At 40.7% G+C, this 12,713-nt stretch overlaps 1 protein-coding gene across 1 annotated transcript in view; it reads left to right on the forward strand.

The window, feature by feature from the left end:
• The window catches only part of EXT1 (exostosin glycosyltransferase 1), a 313,563-nt gene that overhangs the window by 270,911 nt on the left and 29,939 nt on the right, over positions 1-12,713 (forward strand). The window contains exons 2-4 of the mRNA XM_027561275.1: positions 1,102-1,195; positions 2,666-2,773; positions 8,155-8,274. Coding sequence (XP_027417076.1) covers positions 1,102-1,195; positions 2,666-2,773; positions 8,155-8,274 — 322 coding nt within the window. The remainder of the gene's footprint in view (positions 1-1,101; positions 1,196-2,665; positions 2,774-8,154; positions 8,275-12,713) is intronic.

Raw genomic sequence — 12,713 nt, forward strand, 5'->3', positions numbered from 1 at the left:
CAAAAGAGGAGGGAAGAATTCAGTGCCTTCAGGCTATGATTAAATTAGACTATTAGAGTCAGAAAATGCCAGTGACATATGCTACTGTCAAAGGCACACCTGTCTGCTGAGCCCAGGAAGTTCTTGAAAAACGAGAGTGATTTCCTACTAGCGTGATTTCATCCTAGCCCTGAGAAGCTGGGCCTACCCAGGACATGAGCCTTCTCCAGTTTCCCAACTTTGCTTCAACTCCGAGTGAACTTTCAGCTGTGTGTTTAGGACTGGGTTTGTGGAAATCATGTTTCAAGTGCCAGCCCTAAACAAAATGAGGTGCTTGTTGTCTTTCCCTGCACTCCACTGACATAAAGAGACAGGTGACATTCCTGTTTTATTTTGCATTTTTCCAAGTGCAGTAACAACGTGAGCTGGCTCAATGGTATTTGAGTAAAAGACACGATCATCTCGTCTCTTGCCCAGTTTCCCACAGCCCTGAGTATTTTTTCTTCTCTTGTTATTTCTTCTCTTTCCCAGTTTCTTGGGCTGGCTCTTTCTCTCTTTCCTCCATGCCAACCATTCTTACACAGGAGTGTTTGTCTGGGGTAACCGAATGTTCTTGGTTAAAAGTAGAAACTCCAGCTTGAAGGAGAAAATAAATGTTTTGTGCTCAGAATGGAGGTTTCCTGAGTAGATTTTAATAGCATGGTTTCTTGGGGTAGGTAGGAAACAAGAGCAGTCTTCAGGTTCCTGAATGATATGGCATTATAAAAGAACAACTAGCAGTGATTATTTTTTTAAGCTGATGAAGGCAACCTATTTTTGCCAAGACACGAAAAAACCTGATTTGCAAAGTAAAGGCTGAGCAAGCCAAAATGTCACTGAGACCATCAGACTTGTCTTTTACGTATTATTTGCACAAGACCCTAATTGCTTTGTCCAGTGGGAAGGGTCACATTTCCATTCCGTCATGCAACAACCCTTCCTGCCTTCCCCCTGGAAAAGGGGGGGCTGGCTTCTGTACCACCCAAGTTGCTCTGGGTGGCTTCACGCACCCTGGGTATGCCCATTCACTCCGCCTCCTTCTTAATGATCTTTGTTTGCTGATGGCACCTCTTTTCCTTCTAGATATGATTATCGGGAAATGCTGCACAATGCCACTTTCTGTCTGGTTCCTCGTGGTCGCAGGCTTGGGTCCTTCAGGTTCCTGGAGGCTCTGCAGGTAAGAGACCCTGATCATCCCCAGAACAGAGTTGAGAACTGACATCAGACAGGGGGTGGGGTGAGGGGAGAAGGGTTCACCTTAACACATCTCCTGGGATCTAAACCAAATGCATGGTTTGCCTGGAACACCTGAAATCTGTTTTCCCAAGAAAATCTGCAACCTTTTATATGCATGAGGGGCAGAAGGAGGATTTACACCCTGCCTTTGGACATGAGGAGATTCAGTGGGAATCTCAAGGGAAGGTAGGTTCTCAGAGATGGGCTTGCAAACAGAGAGTAGATCTGACTGCCCACCAGGCAGCAGAGCCGGACTCCTCATGGAGGCTCAGCCCTCCTCCTTGGAAGCCAGTTTCAACAGCAGTGAAGATGGCTAATGAGTGGTATTTCCCCAAATCAAACTTGTTCTGTCCCCATTGCAGTCATCACTTGGCTTCTCTGAATTCTGAGCATGACCCCCAGCAAGATAGAGTCACTCTCTCAGCCTGGCTCTTCCAGGCTCTGCAGTTCTGAGGTCCCAGAGCTTCAGGACTCTTTTGCCATTAACCTTTACTCTCTGCGGTTCTCACCCAGAAGTTGCATCCAGCCTTCCTTGTTGCAAGAAAGCACGCCTTCCACCTCTCGCTGCCTCCTCTCCTGAGCTCCTGGCTGCTGTGACTTTCTCCCTTTGCACTCTGCCCTGCCTGGATCTGTGCTTTCGTCACCATGCTTCCAGTGTTCTGTCTTGTCCTCCAGCAGGAGGGCTTCCTTGCCTTGAAAGTCTTTTCTGACATGTTCTAGGAAGCATATCATCCCTAACATTCTCCTAGCCTCTGGGTATGTTACATGGAGCAAATTGGTCTCTGCTTAGGATTACGAGTTCTTTGCAACCAGAATTTTGTCATTAGCCTGGTGTTTTTAGGCTCTTAGGTCACTGTTCAGGTAGTAAGTTGGTCAGGATCCTTCCACACTGAAGAGATCAAGTCTGGTTTGGGTGTTTGCCTGGCCTGGTGAGCACCCTGTAAGAATTAAGTCCACAAAGTGCTTTATCAGGAAAACCAAGTCCTGTTCAGCTCTTTGTTGCTCAGGACATTGGCATGAAGCACTTTGCACAAGAACTGTAGCGTTTTCATTGACAAGACCATGTTTGTTCAAGGTGGGGTTTATGCTAGGATTTTGTTGGTGAACGATTTTGTTACGTCAGTAAAATTTCTTCAGCGAGGCCAGTTGTTTCCCTAGAAGTAAGGTCAGCCAAACCAGGTATAAGAATAGAAATGGGGTTTTCACATTCCAAGGCACAACTTGCAAATGGTAAAATCTCAGCTGGATACGGACAGCCTTCATGTGACTTCACGAAAGCCCACTTTTCTATTGACCTCAGCAGTCCAGGATTCATGTCAGTAATTGAATTTGTACCGATTTCACCCTCCTGATTGGAAGGGTTCCTCCTGCCACCACCTCCCTCACACTCACAGTGTCCTTCTTTGTACAGGCCGCCTGTGTCCCTGTGATGCTCAGCAATGGATGGGAGTTGCCATTCTCTGAAGTGATTAATTGGAACCAAGCTGCCGTCATAGGCGATGAGAGATTGTTATTACAGGTAAGGAAGGGGTGGTGGCCTTCCCCAGATCAGTGGGTTATTGCTGCCCCCATACAAACTTTCAAAGAAGATGAATCCAAAAGGTCAGCTCTATAAAAGAAATTTTATCAGGACAAAATTGCCTGTGTCGTGGTGAATATGAAGTCATTTAACATGACCGTTCACTTCCTAGTATGCAGCCTCCTCAGATCCAGGGAATATATACTCGGATAAGGAGAAGCTACAGGTGGAGGACATGAATGTTGATACTGACAAGAGATGTCTATCTACCCCCTTCAGTTTCTGTAATATTTAGAAATCATGCCAGAGAGTTCTTGTACAATTCTGCTGCCACTTTGTACTCCTTTCCCATTTCCATATTTGCCTTCAGATTAATTTTCAGAAAGACAGGTCTCTAGGGCTGATTCTTGCCATTAGTGTTATCATTGCTCAAATGATCTAGTCTGGGTTAGTGTTATCTTTAAGATGTATATTTAAAAGAACAGCCTCAAATGAAAATGTGTGTGTGGGGGGTTGTCTTGTATTTTTGGCCATGTAGATTATTTTTTCCATTTCATTTTATTGTTGTAAAAATATATAACGTGAAATCCACTCTCTTTACCAATTTTGACGTATACTCATTATGGTTGAGTATAGGTAAATACAGTGTATTACAGCAGGTCTCTAGGCTTATTCATCTCGCTTAACTGAAATTTTATGCCCACTGATGAGTAACTCCTCAGTTCCCATCCCCCAATCACTGGTCACTACCATTCTACTCTCTAATTCTATGGACTTGACTATTTTAGATACCTTATATAAGTGGAGGACTTCCCAGATGGCTCAGTGGTAAAATACTTTGCCTGCCTGCCAATGAAGGAGATGCAAGAGACGTGGGTTTGATCCCTGGATCGGGAAGATCCCCTGGAGAAGGAAATGGCAACCCACTCCAGTATTCTTGCCTGGAAAATTCTATGGACAGAGGACCCTGGTGGGTTACAGTCCATGGGGTCACAAAAAGTCAGACACAACTGAGCAACTGAACACATGAAAGTGGACTCATGAAATATTTTTCTTTCCATGACTGGTTTATTTCACTTAGTGTAGTAGCTTCAAGTTTCAACAATGCTGTCCTGTATTGCAGAATTAAGACTTACTAATTATTCAAATGTTCCTATTACCCAAAGTGATCCACAGATTCAAGGGAATTCCTACCAAAATCCCAGTGGCTTTTTTTTTTTTTTTTAACAGAAATAGAAAAACAGTCCTAAAATTTGTGTGGAACCAGAAAAGACCCCAAATAGCCAAATCAATCTTAAGAGAAAAAGAATAAAGCTGGAGTATCATCATCCCTAGTTTCAAACTATATTACAAAGCTACAGTCATTAAAACAGTGTAATACTGGCATAAAAACAGGTATATAGCTCAATAGAACAGAATGGAGCCCAGAAATAAATCCATGCATATATATCAACTAAACTTCTACAGGGATGCCTAATAAAAGTCTGAACATCTCAATAGCTGCCTGGTACGGGGGAATATGATACTCACAGAGAAATCCCAGGTCAGGAATAGTCAGTCACTGAGAATTTTTAAAGGCATTTTGTGCAATGATGCTTTAGCTTCAGCATAAATTGCCACACTCTTTTCTCTAAAATGATGTAATATTTTAATCATTTATTTCATGACATTGTACTTTACCTTGAACTACCACAAATATTTGTAGAATGATATTTTTTTAAATGTCCTGCTGGCCAGTCTGCTGACTGACTGGTAAAATAACTCGGTACTCCCCCTAAAGTCACAGGTGAAATATCTGTAACCAAGAGTGCAATCAATTATAGCAAGGCCAGCTGAACACAGCTTCCAAAACATGCCTTGTGTCTGGTATTCAGATCTATGATCTCCAAGGCCCCTGGGACCACAGAAGTAGGAGAAGAACATGTGACCTAGTAGAGTTCTCCCTAGGTGCGTGCCTAAAAACATTCACTCATAGAAGGCCTAACAAAGTGATAGATGTGGTTCTTTTCCATGTTGCCTTTTTCCTTCCTCCTTTGATTTTTTTTTTTTAAAGATGCATGCTCATTAAAGGAAATTTGGGAATGAAAAATACCAGCCATAATTTCTCCAATTGTGTACCCACGCTCTCGTGAATGATATGAATAAGTTGGGAGTTTGTCTTTGAAATGGAGTGGATTCCGGGGTACTGAACTGTGGTTGTCTGATCTCTGCCATTTCACCAGAGTTGATTCTCCAGAAGCATTTCACCTTCTGAAGCAACATTTTGGCTTGACACTGGGGGTTTTGTTTTTCATTGTGCACCCACTCAAACTCGTTGGCATTTTCCGCTCATATGCAGTCTGTCTGCACAGCTGCCTCCATATTGAATGACGACTGAACTGTCATTGACAATGGTTTTAAAGAACTGGCACCCAGCCCAAATGTCTGCTCTGGGAAATGTTTTTGTTATGTTACCATTTTTCATTTCCTGTTTTAGAACAGCTCAGATGTTTTTATTTGCATATAGTCTTGTCGTCATGTCACCAAGAGAGCTTACTGTTGCTTTCCTGTATCTATCTTGGTAGATTCCATTAGTACGGTTACCATGCATGACCTTTTATTAAGACTTCACTGGGTTCTGCCACTTCGAACAATCTGGCAAAATTGCAATTAATTTATCACTTTCCTGTACCTGTCTCTCGGGACAAGCAGATTAATAACCAATAGCCAAATGCCATTAAAACTTGGAACTCTGTCTTTTCAATCAATTGGAATTATCTTCCAGAGCACTTTGCAGACTGCTGTCAGACACGTGTATGCACAGACGGGTAGAATATATTTCACTTGATATAGTAACAGCAAGATGTGGCTTATGTAAGAGAGGGGATGTATTGATAGGCTCATGTGTGATATGCCATTCTGCCTTCCTAACCACAGTCTACTCAGTTTTCTGTAGACCACATAGTGATGATAGCTTTTGACATTTTTCTAATGGACTGGTTCCTCATCATCACAATAAAACAGTGAAGTATCAACCTGTACGACCCTTAGAAAATACCACTGACACTCAGAAGAGGGCATGATTATGAAAATTGAAGATGATAATTTTTTCCTAATCTTTCTTTGGCTATCTGGGTAATTTTCTCAGTAAATAAAATTAAATGTTCTTTGACTTATCAGGGATTGATGATCTGAATGGTTTCTCCACCTTCTTCAAGGATATTTTATTTCCCCTTGACCTTGAGCTGTGATTTGAGGCAACTATTTTTCTCCATTGCCTGTTCCCTTCATGCTGCTTCAGTGTTGAGAATCCAGACATACACTGGGGCTGCAGATTTAGTATCTGCTTTTGGACATCGCAAGTGAGCTTGTCCTTATGTAGGTACTGTGAAACAGTTCTCTGGCTTCCTGTAGAAGTGGTCTTGAAAAAAAAAAAGTTCCTGCTTCCTTCCCCTCCACTGGAAATTCAGATGTAGTCTTAGTCACGATGTCATGGCTAACTTTCTTATGAAAACAGCTAGTAGAGCATTCCTGCTTCAGTCCAGGCTCCCATGCCTCTCTGCTTAGTTACATATTAGGGAGGCAAGCATGCAGAAAGAGGTGAGCACAAAAGGGCACTTGATAATCACAAGGAATCTCCCCTAAGAATGTAGGCTCCATAAATGAAACAGACCTTGGGCTTTAGGTGAAGATAAGGAGCAAGCTAAGGTAACTCACTAGACAGCCAGGAAGTACATTTCAGAGCTCCAGACCCAAGCAAGTTCATAGGCAAACATTAAGCAATTGGTCCAACTTTTCATATCATCACCCTTAAGTCAATAGCAATAGTAGTAGTAGTAATTACTTTGTCAGTTAAACGTCCCATGTGTTAGGCATTGCGTGAAGCACTTACGTGCTCTTCATTACAACCTTACAGTGATGTTAGAACTGTATCGCTGTTTTATAACTGAGGAGATGGAATCTTTGAGGCATCAAGTAACTTGTTCAAGGAAGCACAGCTAGTAAGCTGTAGAGCCAAGACTCTTACCTTGGTCTGACTCCCATTTTCCTGTACTGCTAGTGAAAATAATAATATTCCTTCGGTGGCTTCAGATGGCTGTGGTCAATTTGACTTTTATTTATTAAGTAGCTACTACAGGCATACCTCATTTATTTTACTTTGCTTTATTGTGCTTCATAGATGCTTTTTTTTTTTTTTAACAAATTGAAGGTTTGTCATAAGCCTGTGTTGTCAGATGATGGTTAGCATTTTTTTTTTACTTTGAATAAAGTATTTTAATTAAGGTATTTACATTGTGCTTTCAGACATTACGCTACTGTATACTTAATAGACTATAGTGCCGAAGTAACTTTTAGATGGACTGATGGTGGTGGTGGTACACAGTGGTGTCTGACTTTTGTGACCCCGTGAACTGTAGCCACCAGTCTCCTCTGTCCATGGGATTTTCCAGGCAAGAATGCTGAGTGGGTTGCCACCTTCTACTCCAGGGGATCTTCCTGACTCAGAGATCGAATCCGTGTCTCTTGCATTTCCTGCATTGGCAGGTAGATTCTTTACCACTGTACCACCTGGGAATCCTCTGGATGCACTGAAAAACCAAACAAATTTTGTGTGACTTGCTTTATTGTGATATTCATTTTATTGCAGTGGTCTGAAACAGAACCCACAGTATCTCTGAGGTGTGTCTGTATATAAAAGCCACTCTCCTAGCTAGAAAGTGTTTAGCTGGATGGACAGGGCATAAATCCTTCCTTTAAAATTGTGTAGCCTGGTAGATAGCAGTGTTGGCTAAGCACACATGACGGCTCGTGTTAGTTTGGGGTAAGCACTAGAGCCAAAAAGAGAGGTCTGGGGAGCAGAAAGCTCTCAGGGAGAGAAAAGGGATACCTGCACATAGAAATAATTACCCTCAGCTGCATATTAAATGGACAGACTCCGAGACATTCCCTAAAAGGTCCTTCTGTAGGTCATTAGTAGTCCTGAGGGTGGCATGTCTTAGAAGTGCTTGGGACATAATGGCTCTCAGCTTTGCTCCAAGACTGTAGCCCCTTCTCTGCAGGATTTGATTGTTCACGGGCAGGTTCAAGGGCATGTGGGATTCTTAGAAAATGGCAGAGGAATGCTACACAAGTGATAAGCTGCTACCAAATCTTAGAAGTGAGCTCTAACTGTTGTGTATTTGGTCATTAAAGGTCATCATTGCTGACTCCCAGTAAGTGCTGTTTTTAGCTAACACCTCTTAAGGACCTTTCAGTCTAGGGGTTGGTGGTTTTTAGTAGATCTGTACGCTAGAAGCAGAATGCTATGAAGAAAAAAACTCTAACCTGAGTGAGTTATTGTGATCAAATGGCATCTCATTGTTTTCCAGTTATAGTTATTATGTGTTCACCTTGTGTTACAGATTCCTTCTACAATCAGGTCTATTCATCAGGATAAAATCCTAGCACTTAGACAGCAGACACAATTCTTGTGGGAGGCTTATTTTTCTTCAGTTGAGAAGATTGTATTAACTACACTAGAGGTAAGTGAGATGCCTTGGCTTTCAGTCTCGAATAATGGTCCTTTATGTGTTTCTCTTAGCCTCCTCTTTTGCTGTTGTCAATGTGTAATTGGTCAAATGCGGCAACACTGAGCTTTCTGCACTTGGATGTATCAGTTAACCGCTTTGACCTGCTCTCCATTCTTGACGAGCTCCACAGAGGAACACTAACTTAGGAGGAATACACTCCTTGACACAGAGATCGGCTCTGACTTATATCATTTCAGAGACAGGTAGCTAATGATTGGCCTGTCATTCACACTCATGGCATCCTTTGAAGGCGTATTTCTGGAGTCCACTTAAGAAACAGATAGTGAGCAAGTAGGGGAAAATCTCCCATTCTAAATATATGAATAGTTTACTGGGTACTGTAGTCCAGTGGCATTCGGAAACAGCCAAATTCATTCTCAAGATACATGCAACCCACCCGTCATTATCACAAGGATGTGTTAAGAAAATAAGAATTACACTCATCTAGTGCAGAAAGTGTTAAGCTTTATAAAATCAGAAAATCTTCCAGGCAGATGGGTGCCCATCTTCAAGTTGCTTTTTTTAAGGCAGGAGGAAAAAAAGAAAGGGAAACATGGGGATGATTAAAACCTTTGGAAGTAGAGCAGAGAGCGGTGGCCTGAGGCTACACCAAAGTAGCACAAATTGCTGAGAAAAGATTTCGGAATCTGCACTCACAAATTACAGGAAGCAAAGCAGAGGTTCTCAGGTGTAGCCCAGCAGCGAGGTAATTCTGAGGTGTCTGTAACATGAGGTGGGGGCATTCGTGGCCTCACTTTCAAAGTATTTTCTTTGGAAACGTGATTACCGCTCCAGAAGCTAATGTCACTGGGAGTATGCAATATGATCATTCTGATATATACCAAGAAAATGGAAGTCATCCTGTTTTGTGCATATCACTGCTGTCTTGCCATCCTGGGTACCAGAGCCAATGCTGGTCATACCCCAGCCACCCTGGGACACTTACCTACCTGAGGCCTGGCCCTGGCTTCTGCTCTCATGGGGCTGGGCTCTACCAAAGTGTCCTCTCTGGGTGCACTGATTTCATCATGGAACTTAGTGAAAAGATATTTAGTACCCAGGTCCACCCATGAACGGGGACAGGGTAGAATGCCTTCCAAGGGCTTCTTTATTACAAGCAAATTCCTCTTATTCATCCAAATCACCCTCCTCAATGAAAATTAAGTTTCACTTGCATTCATAGCAGCAGATTTGAACATGTAATAAATTCTACCTTTTGTTTTTGATCATGTCCTCCATCTAAGACTCTTCTAAGAACCTTCTTAAGGAAAGTTGAATGTGAATTGTGCTTAGATTTTTTGTTGTTGTTGCTGGGTTTTTTTTTGCGGGGGGGGATGAGTGCTTTTTATCAAAGAAGTACATGTTCCTTTTAGAAAGTAATGGAAAATACTTACAGCACAAAAATAAAATAATCTATCCATACAATTCACTATTGACATATATACACACATATAAACATATATATATTCATTTTTTTCTATGCAAATGCATAAATATGTTGTCATTTTTAATTTAAAGAAGAATCTTTCCATACTTAGTTTATACCCTGTTTTTTCTCCTTAATAATATATTAAGATTACCTCATTAGATTTTTCTATAGTTATTTTAATGACCAATATTCCATTCAAATATCATTTAACTCCATTAATTAATCCCCATTTGAGACTACTACAGTTGTTCTATTTTTTCATTGTTATACACGTCCTTGAAGAAAATAGCCTCAGTGACAAATTGTTATGCAGGTTCAAGATTACTTTCTTAGGATAAAATCCTTGAATTCGAAGTCCTGATTCAAAGAATATGCCAAATGCTAAGATTTCTACATGAATTGTCAGTTTTCCTGCAATAGAATTAACTAATTTATATTCCCTTCAGCTTATATGAGAGAACTTATTTTAATTATTTTTATTTTTTTTTTACCTTCACCATATTGGACATTATATCCCTCAAACTGGTAAATCATTATTTTCTTAAGATTTTAGTAAGAAAGATTTTTCAGTATTTCTTGCTCAGGCAGCTCACAAAGAAAGAAATAGAAATGGCCACAAAATGTTCTCATTAATTTTTAAGAGCTTATTATATGAAAAATATTAACCCTTTGATTCTTTTCTTACAAATATTTTCCCCTAATTTGTAGTAGGCCTTTCTGTTTTGTTTGTGATTGGAAAGTCTTTTCACTTGTGCCTTTTCCATTTGCTACTGTTTAGAAAGGACTTTTTGACTCATAATTTTATTTATGCATAACCTGCATACACGTATTTTCTAGTATTTATTTTTATTTTGGGGCTTCCCAGGTGGCACTAGTGGTAAAGACCCTGCTTGCCAATGCTAGAGATGTAAGAGATGTGGGTTTGATCCCTGGGTTAGGAAGATTCTCCTGGAGGAGGAAATGGCAACCTACTTCAGTATTCTTGCCTGGAGAATCCCATGGACAGAGGAGCCTGGCCGGCTATGGTCCATAGGGTCGTAGGGAGTTGGACATGACTGAAGCAACTTAGCATGCACCCACACACTTTTTTTAAAGCTTTGTATTTTGTACTGGAGTATAGCCAATTAATTTTTTTTTAATGCAATTTACTTTGTATGTGATCTGTGTTGAAAAACCTAAACCATCCTTTTTTTTTTTTTTTTTTTTACCAATTGTTCTGTATTTGTCCCAGTACAGTTTTTTTTTTACATTTTTATTTGATTTTTTTTTTTTTTTGGCCACACCACACAGCTTATGGGATCTTGGTTCTCAGACCAGAGATTGAACCCAGGCCCTTGACAGTGAGAGCATGGAGTCCTAACCAGTGGACCACTAGGGAGTTCCCACAATAGATTTCTTAAGTTATTCTTTCCTCAGTGTTTCCACTTGCCACTTTTATGCATCTTTGGCTATACACTGAGACCACGTGTTTTCATTTCTTCACCCTATATTTCATCTCTTGGTGAACCTCTATTTATTTACTGACCTGCTATGGTTGACTGTTACTGTTGTCTCTAATTCATTCATTCTTTTTTTTATTTTTTAAATAGAGATAGCCCTTTATCCAATGAATGACTTTCCACGTGTATCTTAGACTATCTCTTTAGAAGGGAGTCCTTGAAATAGGATTACTCAGGCCAAGGGTCCAAGCACGACTAAGACTCATGATATGTATTGCCAAATTACCCTTCAGAAAGGGTGTATCCATCTAGATTCCCACAAGCCATCTGGGAACGACCCTCTTTCACTGTAACCTTATCAACCTTCAGGATCATAATTAAAACAAACATGCACAACTTTGCTAATTTGCCAGATGAAAGATGGTATTTCATTAATTCCGTTTCTTTTGAGTATGGTTTATTGCATAGCTCTGGTCTCTTGCCTGCTAACTTAGCAGTGCTCAATTATCCTATAATAGCAGTTGGATATGTTATATTCATCAGCATAGGATCTTAAGCCAAGCTGTTTTCATCTCTGTGCCTGGAAAGGCCTACTTCTCCTTGGATCTGAGCCAGGCAGTTCTTTAGAGAAAACACTGTTGTTTTTAAAACACTACAAACCATATACTTCATTCAAATTTATAGCAACTGTCAAAATCCCCTCATATAGTTCCAAAATTGGATTGTAACAGTTTGACCTCTCAACTGAATTGCATGAGAGATACCATCCAGTTTCCCTTTTTAAATCAGAGCTCAAATTACCCTAGGATCCAATGTAAACAGAAAAGCAGAGAAAAATAGCAGAAAATGCCATCCACATACACAGATAAACAGCCAACAATGTTCATAAGAACGATTTAACTATCACAAATCAAAAATTCCTACTTGGCTTAGAACTTGGATAATGTGAATTCTTCAGTCCCTGCTGGAGTGCCTGCTGTCTGAGGATTATTCGGCATTACCCTTGGACAGCATAGATTCGAAGGTCTCTTGCTAAGGGGATGTTCTACACTCAGGCTTTTTCTTGCTTCTGTGCTGTATTCTGGGTCACGGGAAGGGAATTACTTGCTCTTTGGAGATTATGAGCCTTAGAGTTGTAGCAGTGCTTAGATAAAATTGGAAACAGGATGCTTCGTCCTTCTCTCTAACACCAGGGTCAAGTTGTGCGTACATTCGACTGTGTCGCACTCTGTCCTGCTTGGGATTTGGCTAGTATTTCCAGGCTGATTGAAATTTCCGAATTCTGCACCTTAGAATTAAGGAGCTATTTAATAAGAGATAGACTCTTTGGAGCTTTTTTTTTGGTGCAGATTGAGAAGTAAGGATAGGAACAGTGATAAAATGCTGCAAAAATAATGTTCATGGATTCCATTATTTGTCAGAATATTGTATGACAGTAACTTGGCACTAAGGACTGAACCCTAGGAACTCAGTTGGAATCAGGCTGAGCAAAAGAAAAGGGTGTGAAATTGTCATAACACATG

The sequence above is a fragment of the Bos indicus x Bos taurus genome, chromosome 14 (genome assembly GCF_003369695.1).
Source record: "Bos indicus x Bos taurus breed Angus x Brahman F1 hybrid chromosome 14, Bos_hybrid_MaternalHap_v2.0, whole genome shotgun sequence".
Lineage (NCBI taxonomy): Eukaryota > Metazoa > Chordata > Mammalia > Artiodactyla > Bovidae > Bos > Bos indicus x Bos taurus.